Raw genomic sequence first — 25,447 nt, forward strand, 5'->3', positions numbered from 1 at the left:
CTCCACTAAAAGCTTTGTACATGAATACCTGTGTATCAATACAGCATTTCTTAAATTAATAAAGTATATCCTTAATTTTTTAAATCAATAAGTTTAAACATAATTTTTTAAATTAGTAAGGTTAAGTAGAAGCTAACTCTTCCCGCTGTGGCCTTCATCGAAGTCAAACAGTAGCAGCACACGCACAAATGCTCGGAAAATTACATACTCGCTTTAACATACACTATATAGTCAGTTTAATCGCTTCTCTTCTTCACGTTCTTAGGTTCTGATTAGCCTTTACTTTTGATCTTGTTCTATTCTCCTTTCAGACTGTAAACTCCATCACGGCACCATCAAACAATTATGTAGCATTTTACAGTTTTCAAAGAACTTGCACAGCCGCACTATTTCTTTTGCCCTCAGGTGAACCTTGTCACCCAGTAGAGGAGACGTCTTCATTCCCATTTTGTAGATTAGGGAATTGAGACTCTAAAGGAAGCTCAGTGCCTTTTGGACCCAGGAGCAGGGCTTTTTCCTCTAGGCTCCTAGCACACTCCGACCCAATGCCTCTCCAATGTGCCTGTGATTTCCTTCTGTGTCTCAAAAGTGTGTTGGGCCCCACATGTGAGCGGGCGTGGTGACCTGCTACACTTTGCTTGGTATACTTTGGTCTTAGATGAAGGTTAGACATGGTGAAATCTTGCTTTCACATCTGTATAACTTTTCACGGCTTTCCCACAATTCTTTACAATAAATTATATTCTCAGCAATTTTCTCATCCTCACATTACCAGTGTGAAGTCATAAACAAACCAAAACCATGTCCTAGGAAAATAGGCCCAGAGTCCTCAGTACACATGCATCATAGTATGTGCACCCACTTTACTTTAGTATCTAGCCAAGCTGTTCCATAGGAGTTCCAGGGAGGAGGAGAATGAATCACTGTATTTGTTCAATGTTCCATCAAGCTAGGGCGCCTGGACTCTGCTAACACAGAATGGACATGGAGTCCCATTTGTAGAAGAGCTTCAAAAGAAGATTAATGAGTACAAAATTGGGGGGAAAAATAACATCCTAAGAGAGTTCATGAAGAATGCGCAAGTCTCAAAAGTATTTGATATTGGTAAAGCTGTCCAAATGCCTTTTTTTTTTTTTTTTTTTTGCTGAGGAAGAGTGCCCTGAGCTAACGTCTGTTGCCAATCTTCCTCTTTTTTTGCTTAAGGAAGATTAGCCCTGAGTTAACATCTGTGCCAATCTTACCCTATTTTTTTGTATGTGGGACACCTCCACGGCATGGCTGGTGAGTGGAGTAGGTCCATGCCCAGGATCTAAACCTACAAACCTGGGCCACAAAGTGCAGCATACAGAACTTTAACCACTCGGCCCCTGGGCCAGGCCCCCAAATGCCAGTTTTGATAGCTAACTGATACCTTTTTCTCTTGCAATTTTGCCATACTTACAATATGTATCACACACTCTCATATGATGTATTATGCATTCTTTCTATTAATTCGATTATAAGCACTCTGAGGGCAAGGAGAGCAAAAATAATCACTTACATTATTGAGTATTTACTAGATGCCACACACTGTTCTAATTGACTTGGCAAATACTAACTTACTTCGACTTCACTGCAACACTATAGGTACCATTAGGTACTTTCCTAATTCTGTCCATAGATAAGGAAAGAGAGAGATTATGTCACTTGCCCAAAGTCACAGAGCTAGTAACTGGTGGAACCAGAATTTGACTCTGCATGGACTAGCTCATGCCCTTTTCTCTGAAATTGAAACTTTTGTCTCTACAGCTCAGCAGTATATTGAGAACATAGTGGCTGCTAAAGAAATGTACCTGGGTGAACGTGGTGGGTGATGCCACCAATGCAGAAGTATGGGGGTGTGTGTTCATGTTCTCTCCTTTTTACTTCCTCCCTGAATCTCCTCTATGCCACCTCCAACAAACACAGGGGACAAAATAAGCCAGGAAATAAAGCAAAGGCCAAAATGAAGTGGCCCATACTTTGGACCACTTTTAATCCTTTGCAATTTTAAAATAAAATTTAAAGTACTGAGAGCAGAGTTACAATGACATTTGCCTTTCCCTGCTCCTGTGTTCTCTCCTGCTGGGTGAACAAGAAAATAAACTTGTTGCTTCTCCATGAAAATATAAGTTAAAAAAGCAATGGCTGAAGAATGCATTACATTTTTGGGTATTAAATAGCCCTGCCCATGACAGATATAAAAGCCCTACTGTGCCATATTTGGGCAGAGTGCCCTGGAAGCAGTTAGAGACTGGCGTCCTACAGCTTTGCCAAGAATTTCTCCAATATAAATTAGCCACTATTGTCCAAGACTATCTCCATGTAAACTAGATTTAGGGGTTGGCAGAAGCAGAGAAGGGAAATGGTTCCTAAGAAGATGAGCATATGATATGTATTCTCTGTTTAAAGAAGGCCATCATGAGAGCCTAATAACTTGCAACGACTAGCATCTATAAATTCAGTGCTCTGTCGATTTGCTTTCTCATCTGACAGCAAACAAAAGTGTGTGCTCTGGGATGAGAGCAGAGCCTGGGCAGTTTTTCTAACTGGTCTGATTGTTCGGGGATTTTCCCTGTGTTTTATATTAAGCAACATGAGGACAGTATATATGTGTTTTGCTGATAAGAAGAGAAAAATGAATTGGCAGACACTTTCCCAGACAAGACAGGAAAGCACTGTTTGAACAAAGTGGAAATTGGACTGCTTTTCTGGCTGATCACAGCACTGATGTTCAAAGCTTTCAGACCATGTAATAGTCTTAGGTTCAGGTACACAGCATTGAATAGAGGAAGAAAGCAAAGCTGATTTGAGAGAGCATGGAAAGTTAAAAGAAAAATGAAAAGCCTTTATCTGAAAAAGCAAACTGGCTGGTTATGGGTTATCTGGTCACCTTTAAAGGGAAAGAACTATTGAATTAATTACAGCCGCTGAAGGACACTTGCTAATAGGTGCCATCACAAAATGCTTTCCTATTTTCTGAGCTATGAGTCACAGCTGCAAACACACACGCTGAAATAAAAATTCACTGAGGAGCAGGCAGCCATTTCTTAGCACCTATCAGTGAAAATGGAAAAGCTGACGCCTCTCTACCACCTGGAAAACCACATGAAGCCAGGCAAAGTTGACTTTTATTAAATGGAGAATGACTGTGTCAGTTGGTGTCTTACACAGCACTACACAAAGTCAAAGATGCTCAGTTTGCAATTACCATATCACAAACGATATTTAACTATAGTTACTCGCCTTTTTGCCAAAAAACCACTGAATGAATCATTGCCATAAAGCTGTTACAGTAATAAAACAATACTAGGCAGAGAAGCTATCTGCTGAGTTGGGTTCTTGTTTATTGACAATATAAAAAAAGGTTGTTAAGGCCTTGTAACAGTTTTCAAATTAATGGCTGACATAGGAACACAAGTACATATTTCAGGACAAATGCATTATATAAACCTGAATCATTAAGAGTTTATTTAAGATTCTATCCAACTTCTAAAGCAGGCAGTATTCAGTACACATATAGTTTCTTATTTTAAGAAAAAAAAAAGGCTTCCATATTTTTGCTTCCATTTTTACTTCTGTCATGCTTATAGCCTCTATGAAAAATGTGCATAGAGTTAAGATTTTTAAGGGCTAATAGTCAATTTTTCTGAAACCTAAGTGACTACAAGCAAAAATATTTTGAGAAGGGATAACATATTATTTTCTACCTGGATAGCTGCTCAACTTGCAGGCAATAGTCACAGCAGAGGCTGAGGGCTGTCCTGGAAGGACTGATACCAAGTCATAAGACACAGCACTCACAAAGAAAGATACAAATGACAGAGTTCAGCAACGTTTTGCTGACAAGTTAAATTTGAAGGTGACCAAAGTGTGGGGGTATAGTTAGGGTCTATAAAACGCTCATGAAGTTTGAAAATGCAATACTGACATCTGTAGACATTAACTTCTAATAGAAATTTCTGTGAGCACTCTGGGGTTACCATGGGGGGCATTTAGCTGTACTCGTACCTTTACAGAACTAAACAGTTAAATGATTTTGGCGGCACCTTAGAGGGTCAATGACTACATGTTCAGCCTTCCCATTGCAGAACACATAATGGAAGCCTAGCTGGGCACCAAATTTCAGAGCGTGGCATTGGCATTGAGTATCAGTCATGACACAGATGGGTCTTGTCTACCTGAGGAGTATCATGCCCCATGACAGGTTTGCTCAACTTCCGCAGGAAGGCCAGATGTGATGCTAGATCTAGAAGGGAGAGGATGTGAGCCTCTCATAGTACTTAAACGAGAGTCCATTCACTTGGTGAGTCATCAGGGCTGTAAGGAAGTCAGAACTCAGAAAGCTAGCCCATGCTCTTAAAAAAATTCCACCCACATCTGTTTATGCTTTACAATCTTCAAATGCTTTCATTCACCCAGTATCCCCAGGAGGTAAGTAGCACGGGTGTTATTTTTGATGAGTGAATCAACTTTTTATAGCAGTCTATAAACATCAATTGCTCCAGATCATATCTTTATTCTTTTGCATTTACCTAGCACTTCAACGTCCAATTTGTTTATATTCCTTTCACAATTTCAGTAAGATAAGATTTTGGGGGGTAGGATAGAGTGTAACGATTAATGGATATCATGTAATTTCACGTCTGTCTGGGAACTCAAAACTGTAAATTAGTGTGGGGATTATCTGAAGAAACCTGAGGCCCTGGGAGGTTTTAAGCAGCTGGTTCTAGGTGGTCTCTCATGTGGCAGAGCTGGAACCAGAATCCACATCTTCTCTCTTCTAGTTGTGCACTTTTTTCGCTCTATTTTCCTCTTTCTCATAGGAAAACAGAGGAAAGAGGAAAGGCCTGCAAGACAGCTGTGTCATGGTCTCACTCAAAGAAGGAGAAAGGAGAGGAAGTAGGGAGACTCTATAAGCTCTAGAAATGCTATTTCCAGAAAAAGAACAGAAAAGAGATTTTCTTGACTTTTGTTATGGTTAGTTATAATTATTACCCCAAATCTCATTGCCTCTGCCATTGAGTAGAAATTCCTTGAAAAATTTTTTTTCTTGTCTCCTTGGTCTCAATTTGCAATTTTAGCTAAATTTGTTTCAATGACAGATGCTTAAAATACGTAAAACCTAAAAGTACTATTGTTTGATCTCAATTCTGAAGCTCAACATTTTATTACCTCTAATCTTCTGTTTCATATATAAATATCTGCTTACATTTTCTAACTCTTAAACTGTAATAGAAAGCAAATATTTAATACTAAATTCTACATTAAAATAAAAAGAATCCTCTAAAGTCACTTTCTCATTTTGTCCAGAGACAGAAATAATTCTAGATGTTATAAGTGTGCCAGAAACAGAGATGGATCCAGGATTGTGCTGTTCAAAATGGTAGCCACTAGCCACGTGTAGTTTTTTACATTTAAATTATTTAAAATTAAGTAAAATTAAAAATTCAGTTTCTTAGTTGTGTTATGTACACTTCAAGTGCCCCATAATCACGTGTTGCTAGTGACCACCATATTGAACAGCGTAAACCTGGAACATTCCCATCACTGCAGAAAGTTCTCCTAGAGAGTTCAGGAGGTTATGTCAACATCATGAAAAAATCATGAGACAAAGGACAGAGAAAATTAACTTCTTGTCTCTCTGCTGCTTCCTAAGTTTTTGGCTGTTGACTGAATGGACATAGCCAGGGAACCAGATGATGAATAACAGTAAGCATTAATTTAAAAGGTCACCATATTTCTAAGAAATATCCTATTTCTTCATTATGCATTATCAAGGAAAGATGAGAACTGAAACAATAGCATCTTCTATTGTCTACAAAATATGTTTTCTGGAGCCTCTCCTTTTTAAAAATCACTACCCAAAGTATCTTTTATATCCTATATATTCCAAGAGGCATAGAATGGTTGTTAGGAAAAAGGATACCTATAAAACTTTTTAGAAAAGGAAATACTAAAGATGGTAATATGGTATTGCACAGTGAAGAATGCTCAAACCCCTACAGGAGAAGTAGCAGGACCTGTGAAAAGAGCAATGATATTAGCATCATTAGGAGCTTTATAATTTCTTGGATTTTATTCCTTAAATGTTGAGTATTGAAATATTTGTGGAGCGTCACACAGCTGCTTATGTGACAAATTCTAGTCACCCTCTTAAGGTTGCTAATCGCCTATAGAAACTCATTTCACATCTCCTCAGTTACAACCAGGAGTGGGGGAAACTGGTTTCTCATTTCTCTGAGGTAAGAATACAGAGAACTAACAGAAGACGAAGATATTTCCATAATGAACCTAGCCCAAGCACCATTTCTGGAAATGGAACAGCCCTCTGCTCTTTTCCACAGGGCACTCCACAGAGTGATTGCTGGGACACATTTCAAGGGTGTTTTAGGAGTCCCAGGGAAACGCGCCAGGCGTGTTTGTTGCAGGTTTGCAGTTACTGACTGAGTGATGGCTGCTGTTTCGTTCCTTTGTCCAGCACTTGGCAGAGTGATTTTGTAGAGCTCTGCAGACTCCTGCAAGTAAAAATACTACTACACATGCTTCAAAGGGATGCTTCAGAGAGCAGTTTCACAAAGATGCCAGCATTTCAGATCCACTCGTGTGACCGAACAAAGAGATCAAGGGCTTCCTTCCTAGATATTAATTGTGAACAGAAATTTACAGGGAACAGCTATTGTGTACAGAGACAAGAAAGGAACTAAGAAAAGGACTCTTCAGAGCTCTTCAGAGTTAACTGTCTGCGAGGCAAGGGTCCTTTTGGGTGTATGTTTAACTCTGCCGTTTCCACAATATGGAATTTAAAAAATCAAGCTGTAACTTCTAGCTGAGCAGAGAGTCAGGATGAAAATAAAGCTCTCTACAAATACATCAAAGGCTGAACTCGAATATTTTTCCTCACAGTTATGACTAGGTAGAGATCTTGTCACTTCCTCAATTATTTTAACTCCAACCTGATTATCTCATTCTGCGTTCATCCTCAGGGTATGACTAAATGTTACAAAATTCAGGTTCTTAGATGCAAAGGACCACATCCAATCTAGAGTTCATCATGTCATACAAAAATAAAACACAATGCATACAGACGATAGCATTCTCTGCATATGAGAACATTTTTTTTTCCTTTGAAAACTGTGGGGTGGAGTAAGAAATTCTTGTGACTAAGAAAATATGTTCTATGTAGGTCTAAAAAAATGTGTTTCCGCTGTCGAAGGTACGCATGGTTATTGTGGCCCACGACTTCCTACATTTCTCAAGTTGAAAATACCAGTTATGATGTATTTATTTTCATTTAGCTCAGAAGTTATCTCCTAACTTATTATTATTGTTTTATTGTTTTCAAGATAACAAAACAGTTTTACCAAGCTGGAGATTTTATTTAGGGAGAACTACCTATTCCTTTGCTTTGGTGGGTACTGATGAAAAGCAACTCAAACAATAATAGCAAACACTAATGTTTGCTTCACATTTTAGTTTATATTTTTAAATGTATTTCTGTAGGATATTTCACATCTTAACAAAATGCATTTCACATGCACTCCTTTATTTGATCCCAGAACCACCCTGAAGGGATTATCTGATATAATTTCTTAGTCCCATTTCACTCTAAACTTTAGTGACTTGCATTTGCTCCCCAAATCAGGAAGTAATAAAGCTGCTGTCAATGCCAGGAGCACCTCTAACTGCCCTTTACTCTTTCTTTAATGCTCAATAAAGTGCTTTCTATTTAAAAAGAGAGAGCACCGTGTTACTTGTGATAAGAACATAGACTCTGGAACCAGCTGATCAGAGTTTAGGTCTCGGCTCTCTGATTTATTGACCTTATTGACCATGTCACACTGGTCAACTTGCTGATCCTCTTAGGCCTCAGTTACTCCCCTATGAGAGAATAAAAATGGCACCCTCACAACGTTGCTGAAAAACTGCTGAGTGAGCTGGTGACTACTTATAATAGTGTCTGGCACACAGCAAATGCTCATGAGTGTTTGTTGGCACTATTATTAAAGGTTACTTTCTCCTTAGATTTTTGTTCCTCTTACATCATTTTATTTACTTTTGCTTATTTTTGCATAATTTCCCAGTTGATTTCCCAGGTAGCACTCAATAGTATTTAGGAAAAACTAGTATTTCTAGAAGAACAATACTTCCATATTTAGAGAATGAAAAGGTCTCTGATAATGTCTATTTTCTGACAATTCATATTTTTCTATCTTTGCTTAATTTTTTAATGACATGATTAAATGAATGTTTGGCTCTTAGGATTTTCTTAAAGCCATTTAGATTTTGCAGCCATATCCCGTAAATGAATACCATCATATTTCTACAATGAGGCCAAGTAAGCTCTGAAATTACTGCACCATACATTTGATTGATTATATATTCTAACAAGGCTGTTGTCAACCCACATGGTTTACTGTGAGAATCAGAAAAAGGAGTGCCTTCTTCAGGATGGACTTAATTCCTACCCAGGGCACTTGGCTTGGTAAGTTTAGCACGAGTGAAAGTTCAGCTCCAAATCATCCCCTGCCCTGACTGGGTGTCCTTGTGCAGTGAACAACCCGCACCACTGTATGCAATGGCCCTGAATTCCAACACACTATAGATTACAGGACTGACGCAGCTGAAAAGAGCTAAATGCAGCACTGCAACAAAATACTTGAGAATGACATACCTCGTGATACTTTTTCACAGTCTTCCCTGAATTACACGTACAGGACTTCCAGTTGATGGTTCCACAGCCACAATTTCCTCCACAGCGCTGCACAAGGAGGCAACGTGGAAAGAAGACGACGTTGGTCAGCTTCAGCTCCTCTCTTAAGTTGACCGAGTAATTCCTGGGAGTGCAACTGTAACGCTTGACATCATCATTGAGCCTGTCCAGGTCAACTGGAAGAAACACACACACCATGTAACAAAGCGCATGGCTGTAAACAAACACGCTCAGCATGTGTTTTTGGGAACAGAGCGGGAAGATTCCGAGAGGACAAACTTAACCAGGGATTGAGTCTGTCTTTGGGATCCAGTTACTACTCAAACACCAAAGGTGGAAAATTTAGTTTCTCTTTTGATCCTGTCTGCCCTTCAAAAAAAAAATCAACAACAACAAAGAAAAAAATGAAAAACTCTCAGCAACTTGGCTAAACCTATATCTTGGCTCAAATTTCCTTGTGCCTTGCAAAAAAAAAAAAGTTCTGATGAAAGAAAACGAAAAGTTCAGCAATTTAAAATCATTGCCTTTATCTTAAAAAACAAAATAAATTGTTTCATGGTTCTAAATAAGTCCTGACTGTAAGCCATTACTTAAATTTAATTTGAACCATATCGAAGACACATTAGGGATAACCAGTCTAATATATTTAACTGGCAATGAAATTTTACTAGTAAATGTGAGGAAGAAGAAGGTCTTAGCTTCATTTTAACTCCAAGGTCAACCAAAATGTCCAAGGAAATTGCATTTTTTGGGTTGTGAATGTGATGCCTATTTGTGTCCTGGGTCCTAGAGGGCAGTAGAGCATAGTGGGTAAGCGCCTGGTCCCTGCAGGAAGGCTACAGCTGCCTCCACATTGTGGCTCTGCCTGTTTTGAGTTGGGAAGTTACTTAACTGCTCCCAACTCTGCTTTCTCACCTATAAAACGTAAGTAGTATAACTTGACCGATTTCACAGCAATATTCAAAGGATTGAATTTAGCTTGTGGTACTCAATCAATGCTCGTTATTCATCTTGATTCATTTAGATTTTTCCTCCTTTTTTTCCCTTTAAAGCCAAATGGTCAAAAATTAAAAGAAAAAAAAATGTCACACCTTTCTCCTCTATTTCTCTCTTTTAGCCGTTACTCGATGTGAATGATTGTCAAGGCAGTATGGTTACTGGGACTTCTATGAATTAAGAGCATCACCCTAACTTTTCAAATATAAGTCATAAATGCGTACTGGAATTAAATTTGCATTATTGTATTAATAAATCACGTTTCAATTAGTGCTCTCAAAATCCATCCTATCATCCATCATTTGCCATCCGAATCCTCTGACTGATGAGCACACATGTGACTATCTTCTCACAAGAGTGCAGCTAGAAGAAAGTGCTTTGTCTGCACACGCTCCACCACCAGTTCCTAGCATACTTCCCATGTCACCTGCCAGGCCACCACAGAAGGAATCCCACAAATGTTAGGAGGATATCACCAAGTGTCCCCTGGACTCTAGCTCCAATAAACGTCTTAGTCTTAAATCAGAACTGCTTGAGGAGCAGTAAGGAGTGCTCTTTTGGGTAGAGCTCAAAGGCTAAGGATGCTGTCAGTGAAATGCATCTGAGGGAAACTGAAGGAAAAGAAGGCACCAGTGGGTGAAGAGTCCACTTAACCCCATGAAGTCAGCTGAAACATCAGCCATATGTCCAGATGACCCCTTGAATGAGGAATTAAATGGCAATTGGACCTACGCCCTGCCCTGGGTGCCTTTTCATATGCGCAACTCTCCTTTGACTCTCAAGGGCAGGGTTTTTCCCCTGTTATATGCTGAGCCCAGGACACTGGGGAGTCTGAATAAATGCTCCATAATTACTGCGCATAATTTATTGCTGTGTTTTTTCTTCCTTTGTAAAGGCATGTCATAAGTTTAGCCATAATCAATCCAGATTTAAATTGAATGAACTCTGTCTTGGGAAAGGAACCATTTTATTGCTGTTAAAGCCCTGAAAATAACTGCAAGCAAAGCAGGAAGGATTACATAAATGGATTAAGAAGTGCAGCAATCATCCATTACAAGTGTCACCTTGAGAGAAATACTGACGCTGGCCTGTGCATTACTGGGCTTGTGGACAGAGCTGGTGCAGAGGGCCAAAGCTGCTGCATGTGATAACGGGAATATATTTTGTCCAACACCAAGGAGTAAAGAGGGGCTATTAGCAGAAAGGGGCTGTGACGTGTGGGAAGTCAGAGAGGGAGAGGAAGGAAGTAACAGTACTGAGTGTCTACTTGAGTTCAGCCCTCTGCTAGGCACCTTACACATATGACCACGTTTAGTTGCTCCCCATCCTTTTGAGGTGGGTATTACTTACCCAAAGTGAATAGTAAGTGGGAAAACCGGAATTGAAACCCTTCTCCCTTTTGCTCCAAAGTGTCTGCCACATCAAGCAGAATGGAGTGTGTGTGGTGGGGGACAGGTAGCCAACAGCTGAAGGAAGACTGACTTCTCTGGTGCTGTATCAGCTTTCCTGTGAAGGGTGTTATGTCAGGACTGGGGTGGTAAATGGCCACATCCTTATCCCTAGGATATACCGGAGGCAAATGACAGCATGGCTTCCCTGCAGGAATTTAGCTAAACCTCAAAGTGCCCTCAACAAACCAAGATAAGCCACGTATGCCTTACTGGCCTTGAAACAAAACTCTTCACCTCATAAAATTGTTTTACTGACTAGCACTGGTGACTTCCGTTTCCTACCCGCCGTGAAGAGATTTACAATGCTGTCAAGTTTTATGCATCAATTCACCAACGTGACTAAGAACTGGGGCCCAGTGTGACTGCTGTAGAATTCAGCTGCCCTGCTTTTCAGGGGACTGAAACCACCGAGGCACTCAATTTAGAACTAGAACTAAAAGGTTCTTCTGACTGGATGCAAATAACTTCAAAGCACGGCCGCAGACTTTCTGCAGGGGATATTGAGTTTCCAGTCAAAGAAGACTGATGAGGCAGGGCAGCAGAGCAGGGAGCCAGACAGGGGGCTGAGCAGCAATTAAAAGCTTCCAGCACTCACGTGCTCCGGTAGGAAGGGGGGGCTCTGGTGTGAGCCTTCTCGGGGGGAGGCAGGACAAGCACTACAAACCCAGGGACAGGGGCTGCCCTTTCCATTCCTGCTTCCATTTCCATAATGGAACGTTATAGGGCAGCAAGGATGTCCCGACTTCAATTCAAAGGCCCATGAATTTCAGCTAATTTTCCTTATTTTTCCCCAGGTGTACATAAAGTTACAATCCTTCTTTCACTGTCCTTTTGAATTTGAGTCTTGCCTTTTCATGAATCTTTGACCTCAGTTAAATTTTGGGGGCCCTGCCCTGAATCTTCTGGAAAGGCTGAGAAGGCTCCACCATACTCAAAGGCTTCCTCCGGCCATGTTTATCCAATGTGGGGCACTGCACAGCGCAGCGGGGAGCACCCTCCTTTCTGCAGCCCCAGTCTCAAAGTGCAAGCCAGTCAGAGGTTCCTGGGCTGGGAGAAGAGTTCTGGGATCTGAGCACTGGAGCGGGAATGCATAAATCAGTGGTATATTGGTGAATGCACACCCTTGTTCAGTTTCTAACATAGAAAGGCTTTGGTGTGGGAGGATGGAGAGTCAGCTGGGCCTTTTTGATCCTGGCCATTTATATTCCTGAGTATCGGTCAATGTGAAATGTTCTTCACATATATGATTGTATGACATCCTCATAAATACTATGAATTACATACAATTACTACCTTTACTTTTATGGTTGAGGAAATAGAGCCTTTAAGAGGTTAAAAAAAAAAACTTGTCTACAGTCAGTGATAGAGCCAGAGTTCGAATCCAGGCTTTTTCATGCCTCTTGCACTCAGGAGCCCAGTCTGAAGATTTGAAGGAGGGTGCAAAGAGCAGCTTCCATGAGCCATGCTGGAGCCTTCTAACTTGAGGACCATTCACTGTCCAAATGACCTGGCTTCCTAGGTGTGTTGACAGGCACTGACCTGTCATTTCCAAGATGTTGTCAGTTACATATACCCAAGCATGTGATCCTGTGCACACACATTCATCTGCCAGATTCTACTGGAAAAGTACACCATGTTCTGGCTAATGACCAGGCAACAGCATAGATAGCCTGCTTTTTTCTGTCGTATTGAGCAATATAACCAGTTTCATCTTTTTCACCTGAACTGAGGGGATTTTTGTCAATTCACGATCTTCATTTTGTCCTCATTTCTCCCTTAAGTCCTTCTTGCCCTTCTACCTGTAGTCTTTGTCATAAAAAGCATTCAAAGGCCCATGTAAAGAGCTGGATAGATTGATAGCCAAGATCTGTCTTCAGAGGGAACAAATGCTAGAATCCTAGAGATTCTTTCTAATTGACAGATAAAGCCAATATTAGACTTCACGTGCTTGGCAAGCACGGCATGGGTGGTGATGAGCTCATGATAAAATTTTAAAAGTCTTTTCTAAACTGATCATTTCGATTTTTTTGTAAATACAAAAATTCATTGTGAAACAAAATAATGTCCTCACTTTGAATGTAGGAAAGCATTTTTTTCCCCTCTCCACGTGTGTTTAATCCACTGCTTGTTTTGTTCAACTAGACGATGGTCAGTCTCTAGTTTGGACGATGGTGTCAAGTTTATTGGTTGGCTTTCACTGTGCTGGCCTTTCATCAGTTTTTATTCTGTTATGTGAGTCACCAGCCTTTTTTCTCTCCATCTTCCTGAGTCTGCTAGAGTCTCCAATTAAACTCCCACATGTTCTTAGAGATAGCCAGTAATCATTTTATAACAACCAAATCAAGCCTTTACAGTGCTAAAATGCTTTATAAACTCTTTTAGCAGGCACACACTAGCAGCCTATATATTTGTGCACATTTAGCACATGGTGACAGAATGAGGAGAGCAAGTGCTTGAAGTAGGGCTATGCCTTTTTTAACACCATGCTTTTGTCATTCTATTTTATCTTCTCTAGCATCTCAGTCCGCTACATCATTTTAATCTTCTGGGGCCCAAATCAAAAGACACATTCACTCTACATGTCCCCTGACCCCTTTACTATATACTCACCACACATCCTCTGCCTTCTCCTAGACTGCTTACTATGGAGATCTTGCTTTATCATTTTCTTTCTTTCTTTCTTTGTTTTGGTGAGGAAGATTCGCCCTTAGCTAATATCTGTTGCCAATCCTCCTCCTTTTTCACTTGAGGAAGATCAGCCCTGAGCTAACATCTGTGCCAATCTTCCTCTATTTTTTATACGTGGGATGCCTCCACAGCCTGGGTGATAAGTGGAGTAGGTCTGCACCTGGGATCTGAACCCATGAACCCAGGCTGCTGAAGCAGAGCATGCGGAACTTTAACCACTCAGCCATCAAGCTGGGCCCTCATTTTCTTTATTTAGGTGCTTCTCTTCCACTAAACTGTAAGGTTCTTGGAAGCAGAAAGTTAATCATCTTTTTATCCCTCCTTTCCTAGTGCTTTGCTCCCAGTGGAAGGACCAAATGCAGGTCATTTAAGCCCACCTCTTCTAAAACAATTTGGAGTCAACAACTAGAAGCAGAGTATTGCTGGGGCTGGCCCCATGGCCGAGTGGTTAAGTTCGTGTGCTCCGCTTCAGCAGCCCAGGGTTTCACTGGTTCAGATCCTGGGCGCAGACATGGCACCGCTCGTCAGGCCATGCTGAGGCAGTGTCCCACATGCCATAACTAGAAGGACCCACAACTAAAATATACAACTATGAACTGGGGGGATTTGGGGAGAAAAAGCAGAAAAAAGAAAAAAGATTGGCAAATGTTGTTAGCTCAGGTGCCAATCTTAAAAAAAAAACAAAAAAAGCAGAGTATTGCTGAAACAAGCATGACATCTTTGTAGTCTAAGCATAAGTGCCATTTTAGAATATTTGAAATAACTAATTAAATCCACTAAAAAACAACTTAAGTCACTACGGCACTCCCTGGACGAGTGTTTCCGATTTAAAAAAAATATCTTTTGTGACTCTGAATGGATACCCATAAACTTGAAGTCAAGATTAGAAAAAGTTTAGGCCATTTATTTCCCTACTAATCAATTCAGATTTTCTTTGCAAGGAATAGGTAATCAATAACCATTATCTGAATGAATCAAACTACTGATGGTGTTAGGTTAGAATTGAGAAACTAGAGTTCTGGAACCAGCTCTACCAAGGATGAACTATGATGCATGAAGATGACTGGCACTAAGACCCATGGAATCTAGAAGCAGTGCCACACAGGGTAGAGGACGGCATCAAGAAGGCTGGCCGTCCAATATACGTCTCAAGGTGCTCAGGAATACGTCCTTTGCCACATGGGGAATAGTGCCACAATCTGTTATGTAAAGTGCTAAACATTTGACTTGGATGTTACAACACTACATTTATGATGTTTTGGGTGGGGGTGGGAGGTAAGGGAAATAGATGAATAATTGTAGTATTTTTCATACCAAGCAGCTAGGGGCTCTCAGCCTTTTTCAAGGTTCATAAATTCTCCAGGAGGAGTCTGTTCGTCTTTATGGACATTACAACCTCACCGTGATTTTCAGATTCCCTCTTCTATAAATCAGCACATAATTGTGAAAACTGTTTTCACATTTCAACCCCAATTTGGTAGTGCAAATAAATCTGGAAAGAAAAATTGTTTTATAACTTTTAATAAGGGAACATCGGGATATTTTAAATTTAAAATCGTGAATTTCATGACTCCATTTGCTGATTTAATTTCTAAAGAATGGAAACATTTACCACTTATATTTATGAAAATTAACCTAAATCACAGCAAAACGTTCCCAATCAGATAACTCCTAATTTTCAAGGTTTAAAAACATTGTTAAGCAATAAGCAAATGGAAATTTATTGGGTACCGACCATGTACCTGGTACTGTATGAAATGCTTTCACAAACTCAAGTCTCATTGAATTCTCATAATAAACCCTCACCTTAGAACTACTATTCCCATTTAATAGATGTAGAAACTGAGATGCAGAGGAACTAAGTGACTTGCCTAAAGTCACCAGACATACAGCAAGCATTTGACAACTATATGCCACAAAATCAATGGATAAGTGTGTGAATATCTGCAAGGCATTGAATTAGGCATGAAAGCAGCTGAGGGCACCATAAGGCAATTCTCTAATTCTAGCAACTCGTCACCTGGGAGAACGTATGAAGTAGACCTATGAAATGAAGAATAGGAAAACAAGTTAGGAGATGAATAAGAGTCAAGGAGCTCTCTTTCATTTACTAGTCTCTCTTTCATTTACTAGACTATGAGTCTCTGGGCTTTATACACCACTGAGATCCCCATAGCATGGGCTTTGCAGCCAACAAACTCAAGTGCATATCATGGCTCTAAACTTTGTAGCTGCCACAAAACCTTTCTGAATTTATTTCTTTTACTACATAAAATGGGAACGAGAGTACCCTCCTGCCAGGAAATTTATTAAAATTGAATGAGTTAAACGTGTTTGAAGCACAGGTCCAAATCCCAGCTCTCAGCAGTTATGTCCCACATTATTGTTGAAATGAGTAAAACAGACCAATGAGGTAAGGTTAAGAACAGAATCACCCAAACAGCTAAGATTCTGCAAATGGTGATCCCTAAGGAAAGGAAGGTCATGCCCACCTTGATCTACATGTCAGAAGGCAACGATTGTGTGTGTTCAGTTTAATTTCATGGGACTTAGCACAGTCCTTTCAAGTAAAGACATTAATGAGCCAGATCTCCCAGCACCAGCAGTTTCGGCATGAGCACATACATGCTCTAGGAAGGCTGTGGTGTCTCCTTAAGTCCACTGAGGTACTGAGAAAAAGGATGCTGCAGGGGTTCCCCAGTGCTTCTCAGAAAATGTGGGCACACGAACCACAAGGCAAACCCATTCATCTTTAACAAGAGTGACTACTATGGAAAAGGCACATTTGTTCACCCTGACACTAGAAGTTACCTATGGTTTTCCACTGACAGCTGGATTTTTCCAGTCAATTTGCATTTGAATCACATGCCCAGATGGGAAAAAGAACTGTGATGATGAAAGTGAGGTTAGGATATCCACAAAGGTGGACAACCCCAAGTAGGAGAAAAGCAGAAGCTGCACTGGCACTAGGAGGAAAGGGTCCTTGTCCCTGTGCTGTGATTTTCTTCAAACGTTTTATGTTTGTGCCCTTGTAGAAACATACAACACAATAAACAACCATATGGTTTTTATTAATGCTTTCTGGCAAACTGAGTGGGGAATCTAGATACTTACAAATCATACGGGTCATAAACAGTGGCTACAGTCTCAAAAAAAAAACTTTGCAAAGGAAACATCCAACAAGCAAAATGGTGCCAGAAAGTTTCTGGGTAAATAGTATCATAGAAAAGTTTAGTACTTGGCGATTATTTTGTAAACTTTTAATGAGTGTACTGATTATACAGATACTGAAATCTGACAATATTTGGATCCTCTGTAGGAGGCTCTCAGATCACTGATGATTATCCTAGTGCCTTACAGGGAAGAGAGCAGAGAAGTTCACAGAAATATCTTGGTTCGGTGCTGACTTTTGTATTCAAGTTATAATAATAGCTAGCATTTATTGAGGGCCCACTAGGTATTAGATCCGATTCTATTATGAATCCTAACACAACATGGCAAAGTGGTTATAATTACACCATTTTACAAAATGCAGAAGACAGAGGGTCCTGGGTCTATACATAACATCTCCAAGGCCACTAGTCTTAGGATTTGAATTAGCATTTTATTACAAGTTTACTTGACTCCAAAATCCATGCTCTTCCCACTGCAGCATTCTTTCTTTTGCTCTATTTCTATCAAATTCGTGGCAAACAATTTTAATATTGATAAAGAAAGCTTTTACTTGGTGCATACCACATGGTTCAGGAAACTCAGTGAAGCTAACCCTCATTCAACATTAGAAATTAGAAAAATAATATATTTTGATTAGTGTCCCCAGTACCTCTGTTTGTTTAATTTACAGATAGGTAGTTACAGAGGGATGATATCTTAAGACTGACTTATTTGATTCATCACTAGTGTCAGAAAAGGCCTTCTTGCAAATTCTTACCCAGATATCAAATAGGCAGACACAGAAAGTTGCAAGCATTCAACTCATGCTGACTTTTGCTGGTTTCTAAAATACGTCCATATCTTAATAACTCTGAAATTATTTCCAACCTTCTAAATCACTTTTGAAAGAGCAAAACTTGCATCTTCCTGGTTAGTGTGCAGGGGCATGACAAAGAAATACCTCTAAATGACTAATTTAAAAATAAAAGGTATTCTGATCTAAGAGAATTCAGAACCAATTCAAACATTTTGATACAAAACATATTTATTTCATTTAATCCTGAGTTTCTTATGCCAGTTATTTACCTACAAATAGTTTTCAAATTAAAGAGCCAATGTTTTAGTTCTTAGAGAAAAATAACGTCATCTAAGAAATCATGTAATTGGTATTAGAGCCTCGGAAATGGGTTGGTAACTGTCTCAAAGTTACAACATCTAACCATTTAGAGTCTGCAAAAATCATGTATTTCAAACCTGGTCATTTGGAATCAATTTAATATCAACATATTTGCTCCACTCAATATTAAAATACTGATTTTTTAAAAGCAGGGTACATGTCAATTTTGGCATGGGCATCAAAAAATGGCAACTCTTTGGGGAAGAACGTATTTTTATTAAGCATAATGGAAGTTCAAAACTATCAATTTGGAGTGCCCCAACAATTATATCCATATTTTTATCACAACACAAACTGGGAAAACAGGCTTCCCCCTTGCTATTATGTGTTGGATTTTTGTATGCTAAATACACAATCATTCTGGAAAGTCAAGTTCTCCTGGAATAAGCAAAAGAACAGATCTCACTTACATTGTTAATAACCATAAATCATCTCTCAATTAATGCCCAGTCTAGTTGAGCGCGAGACCAATCATTCCTTAATTTAGAGATGTCATATTTCATGCTATGAACTTGAATGAATATATACTGCCCCTAAGTTCAAAGGTATGTGTTTTAAAGGAATCACAGTATAGTTTCAGTTAAACTACAGTGGTCATGCAATGATGCAGAGGGTAATTATATGGTTTGTAGAGCATCCGTATAATTTTTTACCTAATTATGTGCAAATTTGCTATATCGTTAGCATGTTCTTCAGAAGAAGTAAATGCAACTTGAACTTGAAACAACTTTTTTTTTTAACTTTTGGGCAGCTTTGAGGTTGAAAGCATGAGGTTGAAATTATTGGCAAAAATTGGGTTTTGGAACTATAGTTATCTACATATTTCAACTATCCATGCTACCCTTTTATCCATTACCCCTTAGGAAACTGAAAGTTGGATGTATTAACTTGTTACATTATCTTCAGTCCAGAAGCTTTTACAGACAAGTTTGAGCTTATCTATTACTTGTGAATTCTTAAAAAGTAGACCTTAAGTGCTGAAGTTCTGGCCTCAGTACTTGGCAACGTTGTCTGTCTCTTTTCTCTCCCTCTTCTCCCCCAAACTTATACTGTCCTCATGCTTCCCATTTTCAACTCCTTTCTTAACAGAACTAAAAACTCACTGCCACCTGTTCTCCCTTCAAATAAACAGCAGAAGCAAAGCACAGAATGTAATTTTAAATATTAACTGTGTCTATTTCGTTACATAAATTCTTCACCCCGTGCAAACACACTGGGTGTTTTAAGTTTATAAACCTCTGTGTTTTGCATATTCACATTCAGGGTCATCTCAGAAACTTGCTCTTTGGTAACAAAAAACAAAAAACACACAAAAAAACCCCACTTTCGATCAGTCTGGGGAAATCAGAAGAATAGATGTTCAACAGATACTCATAAATGATGTTTGTCTCTGCACAACATCATTAAAAATTATTATACATACTGATAATAGGAAACTTTTTAGGGATCCTATAAAGCTCATGTTTTATTTAACACCCAGTGGACCTCCATTCTCTATAACTATTTTTCTGTTTTTAGTCTTTATTCACTGCTCCCTTTCTGATACATCAGGACACAAACCATGAATTTGTATTAAGTTCTAAAAGCTGAAAATAACAGCTGAAACATTAAACCTGAATTCCTTTGCTTTTGTGATACACACAGGTGGCTCAGCATCAGTGGAACGATAAACAATTAAATCAGCACATTTATACAAGTGCGGAGACAGTGGTGAACTGCCAGTATTAAACGAAACGGTACAGATCTGCCTTAGGACCATTTTAAACAAGAGATTAAGAAATGGAACCTAAGCCAACAGGGGAGAGAAATGTTTCCTCTGTCAGAAATAAGTAGAATGTTGCCTTGAATGCTCCTGCAAGGTTATTTCAGTAACCAAAGGCATTCTTAATAAAGCTACACTCCTTAGTCTGTGAGGTGGGTTTCTGTAAACTTTAGAAATATACTAATGCTGAAATATTAACGTCTTCGATTCCACCAACATTAACTGAGCAGCTAAAATGTGTCAGAGACTGTGCCAAGCGCTGCAGTATTGGATGAACTATGTCTAAACAGTGCCTCTCAACCCTGGCTGCCTCTACGGATCGATCTCAATCTCCCAGGAGCCATAAAATGTTACCAATACCTCAGCCTCACCCTCCGAGATTCTGAGCCAGTGTATCTGGGATAGGACTAGGCATCTGTAGTTTTTTAAAGCTCTCCAGGTGATTAAATATTCAGCCAGAGTTGAGACCTTTAGGTCGTAGGATCTCATATTCCCTTAAAGAAAATGAAAATACAATAGTGATGCAGTAGTAGGACAAAAAAATGCTGTGGTGTCCCAAGTACTCTGAACTTTGTCTAGGGTGGTGGGCTTCACTGGGAAAGAACAAGGAATAAGGAAGCCTTCACCAACGAAGTGATGCAAACATATTTCAGAATTCTAGGTAGCTATAAGTAGCTAACATTTCTTGAACAAGTACTATGTGCCAGGTGCTTTTGATGGCACCACTAACAATTACCGGAAGTAGGTGTTACCACACACACATTGCCAATGAGGAAACTGAGGCTCAGGAAGGATCACTGACGTGCTAAAAAATCACAAAACTTGTAAGTGGCAGCGTTAGGATTTGAACCCAGACATCCTGCCTCCAACTCAACACAATTTCTGGGAGGGAAAAAAAGTAATGAATTTAGGTGATTTTTAAATTTTAATATTTCCAAAAAACAGATGCCAAGAAGGCCTGCACCCTGAATAGTTGTAGTGGTTAAGATACTTGAAGACAGAATCAGACTTTGCCATTTCTTTGTGTAATACGATTTTTAATATTTTTTTGGGGGGTTTTCAAAACATGGTGAATATTTTACTTTCCTTTAAGTTGACCTAGTAGAGATCCAAAGACAGCAATGCCTTACAGAACAGCAATTTCTTCTTTGAGTTGAATCCAATCTGAGCCCTGGCGAGATTCAGTTGGAGAGTTACAGTGATCTCCATATGGCATATCTCCATAATGTCAGGGCCACCAGGGACTCTTGTCTTCCCTTAGCTGTGCGTTTTAAGTATATAAGATTATGACCTAAGCCATAAGCAGTAGATGTAGACAGTCATTAATTAATTAGTCATTTTGGCCCAAATGTCCTAACAGGTTGTGCTGACTGACACAGACACTATCTATGAAGCAGTCCAGGTTCACAGTTCTTAAGAGAACCCAGGATATTACAAACTATAGGAAACAAGCTGTATTTTAGCTAAATACCTTCACATTTATGATGCAAGCCAGCCTTACAAGACTTTTAGAATTTTAATAATAACAAATCTTATCAAGTAAAGCAAAGACATAGCAGACTAGAAATTACAATTTTATTCAATAAGAGGTAATTACATGTTATTTCTCTATTAATTTGAGTTAGACATTCAAATAAACATTCTCATCCTAAGATTATATCACTCTGATATAGGACTAGGATATTTATTTTTTAAGAGTTTAAGCATCATCGTTTTAATTTATGATGTTTTCTCTGCCTGAATGGTCCTCTCTTCCCTTCTCATTATACTTTCCGGAATGTTCCAATTGGATGTGTGCCCTCACACAGCTCCAAACTATCCCAAACTTCTTTGCTTCTTCCTTGGGGCATCTACATGCTATGAACCACTCAGGGCACCAAGCACGTAGTAGGTCCTCATAAAAAATTTGTAGAATGGACATTGAATGAGTACAGTTGAAATTATCCAAAGAGTTTTGATGACTGCTTTACTAGGAATTGCAATTTACTAGGATGATTGCAATACTAGTCAGTATTGTCTCCTGCCAATACTGACTGAGTCTTGGCTAAGTCAACATCATACCTATCAGAGAGGCACAGTAGACCATTACACATCTTTGCCATTGGAGGCAAGAGACCATGATTCTCATTTCCTCTCCACTAATAACTAGCCATGCAGCTGTTGGCAAATTATTTGCCTCCTCTGATTTTGGCTGCCTCCACTGTGTACAGTGGGGTTAATCATGCATTACTTGCCAAGAAGCACAAAGCTGGTCCAGATGATTTTATAAGGTCTTTCCCAGCTCCAAACTATAAGAAATCTTTGACTAAATCAAACCTTTCTTAGTCCCATACAAACAGCTCAGCTTGGGCAAAACACAGAACTTCATTTGAAGGCGCTGTGAAACAGATATGTGATAAGGGACTGAACGTAATCATCTGAGTTAAGTGAATTAAATATATTGCATTGCTAATCCTGACTTATTATTACTATTAATACTCCTATCTGCTTATGTAGAATCTCCAAGGCTCTATTTCTTACCTTTCGACTTCCTGTCATGGTACGACCTGCCTCGATAATGAGGGGTGTCCAAATACAAATTCTCAAGATCTTCTTGCCATGATTCGGGGTTGAAGTGCTTGAGCAGGTCTTCCACAGTATCAAATTCTGCAACTGTCTTGTCCAGAGCATCCGCCGTGAGAGTGGGATCCGTTACTGATGGAGAGTGATAGGACACCCCCTAAGACAGTGACATACAGCTCAGTGTACTCAGAAAAAGTCCATGGCTACGAAATACAACTATATGGAAGGAATATAAGCAGGCTTATGATTATGAGACATCATGTAGATAAATATCATGCTAAAGTACTCTGCTATAGTCTTGCCATCTTCCTAAATAAGAGCAATTAATTGGTAAATGATAGTCATTCACTTTTTTGAAAATCAAAAACAGGCAGATAATAAAACTTTCACTTCATCTGAATTATAATCATTAAAAAAGACACAGGGAAATATTAAAATTAAGTCATCCAATTTCTTGGTTCAAGGTTCTCAAATCACCCATATCTATATCAACAAATAATGGTGAGCATTTAAATTCTGAACTCCTTCCAAGCAAGTTTTGCATAACCCATTCCATTCTCCCATGTTTAGCCTCCATGTCCCCTCTTTATAGGTCACTTAGCATTGCAGGTGTTGTGTGAGCAATGTTTGAATCTGCTCTGGAGACATTTTGGTAACATTTGGCACTTTAACCAGCTTATTTACTGTCAACAAGATTAATTAGGCATGCAACTGGCTCTCTTAAGAGTGGAAGATTCACATGGGAAGCACATTTGTTTTTAAAAAGTGCTGTAGCTTGCTAGTGATCCCAGTTGCCATCAAAACATTCTCAGGAATACTCTTTAAATGGGGACTGCAATGTCACTGAAAGTCTGGAAGGGATTATGTATTTTGCCATGGAATATATTCTCACATAAGCTTCCAAGCACTTACTTCACTAACCTTGGTACAATCTAGAGGTAAATGAGCCAAGATTCAAACATCTCTGTGAAAATTCATGACCCATTAATAAGGAAATAGAGAGCACACAGTCTCCAATGATTTCTAAATGTCTTTTAAGAAACTGCGAAATAAATAAGATTCCCCTAAGGGCAAATATCTCCTACCACGATGGGAAAATGGAAATTAATGAAAACTTGCGATCCTGCAACTTAACTGCAGTATCCTCTTGACAAACAATATGCCCTATAGAGTAGCAGACAGCAAAGCCCACATTTATATTCTCACTCTCAAGTAATGTTTTCTCTTTTTAACCAATCAAGGTCCAAAGGTCCATAAGTGATTCGATGATCACTTGTTCTCACAGAAATGGTCCCTCTTTAGCAAAACTGAGTGTGTAAAAGCATTAACCTACCATTGGTGTCATTGAGGAGCAGTTTTCAAATATGCACTGTAGGGGAAGGGGAGTGGGGGTAAGATGGCATTTGGAGAGGAGGGTGGAAGATATGAGATAGATTGGTGAAGGTGTCAGGCCAGCTCTTTACCCTAGGGGTGTGTGTGTGCGGGGCACGGGTCTCTGTGTGTGTGTGTGTGTGTAGTTGATGTAAACTGAACCCTGATTCAAGCACATCCTTTCTGTCTTTCACATCACTGTTGGCATCAAATGCTGGAGAAGGATAATATTATAATTCAGTATCAAAATTCCAAATTCCTGGGGCCGGCCCCGTGGCCGAGCGGTTAAGTTCGTGCACTGCTGTGGCGGACCAGGGTTTCGCCGGTTTGGATCCTGGGCGCGGACATGGCACCGTTCGTCGGGCCACGTTGAGGCGGCGTCCCACATGCCACAACTAGAAGGACCTGCAACTAAGATATACAACTATGTATCGGTGGGATTTGGGGAGAGAAAACAGAAAAAAAAAAAGACTGGCCACAGTTGTTAGCTCAGCTGCCAATCTTAAAAAAAAAAAAACCAGTATAAAAAAAAATTCCAAATTCCCATTCAACTTTGTATTCTCTGGATAACATACAGTCTACTTGGCTGATACTCACCAGAGGATTTACAGTTAGCCTTGTATCACAATAATGTGGGTCTAAGATCCAAAGAATCAAAATGAGCTGGCCAAAGTTAGGTGCATGGCAGCGTATAATAGCTTTGAAATTAAAATGCTTCCCTCTTTTTTGAAACAGAAGTGGGGACATCAATCAAGCCATTCCCACACAAGTGAAAGTTCCTTACAATGGCTCTGGGGAACTCCTGGCAAAGAGTTTCCTGGGGTTGCTCTTAATGGCACCTAGAGTGTAGTGTAGACCCAGACATCAATCTCTTTAACAGAAAACTGTGGAAGAGCTCTTAGTCCCTTAGGGGGAGGGGGAAATCTAACCTCTTCTTAAATTAGTCTGAAGAGCAAATCCAAACCATAGGTAAAATGTAAAACTGTCTTTATATATGAGCTTTACTGCTCTTTTCAAGTTTTGACTCAGAGCAGTTGACAGAAACACCAACGATGGTTAGGAAAATATTTATGAGTGACTAGGCGACCTAAGAAATCCATGAGATCATTTTTGCTTCCTAGGTAATGATTTAAAAATTATTTTTGAGAGAAAGAATTAACTGGGTGTGCCTCTTTCAACTGCACTATAAATTTGATCTCCTTTAGCTTTTGTTTTACATTTATAAAAATCAATTCCAAAGCTAACTGACTTACCTTAAAATGGTAACAATTTGTAAAAAATGTTCTGAAAACTGTACAGTGTCTTCAACAAAAACAAAGTATGATTTATACAGAAGTTAATGGTAGGTCCAAGGGCCCTTGCTCTTACTTCAGAAGGTTCTTGAAAAATGGAATGCTGAGGAAAGACGCTGAGCCTCCCTGGTTTTCCTAGAGGATTAAGCAGAACCTAGACTTGGAACACAACCCAGAAGAATTTCCAGTGGATATGGACCTAGTGCTGTGCTTAAGCAGATACTCGAAATGGATAGGACAATCCTTCTCTTTAGGAGGACCTGG

At 39.5% G+C, this 25,447-nt stretch overlaps 1 protein-coding gene across 2 annotated transcripts in view; it reads right to left on the bottom strand.

Moving 5' to 3' along the window:
• Positions 1–25,447, bottom strand: part of PDGFD (platelet derived growth factor D) — a 214,697-nt gene that overhangs the window by 3,215 nt on the left and 186,035 nt on the right. For both annotated transcript variants that reach the window (XM_014741322.3, XM_023644723.2), the window contains exons 5-6: positions 22,479–22,677; positions 8,693–8,907 (exon numbers count right to left, since the gene is read on the bottom strand). In XM_014741322.3, coding sequence (XP_014596808.3) covers positions 8,693–8,907; positions 22,479–22,677 — 414 coding nt within the window. The remainder of the gene's footprint in view (positions 1–8,692; positions 8,908–22,478; positions 22,678–25,447) is intronic.

Source organism: Equus caballus, chromosome 7 (genome assembly GCF_041296265.1).
Source record: "Equus caballus isolate H_3958 breed thoroughbred chromosome 7, TB-T2T, whole genome shotgun sequence".
Lineage (NCBI taxonomy): Eukaryota > Metazoa > Chordata > Mammalia > Perissodactyla > Equidae > Equus > Equus caballus.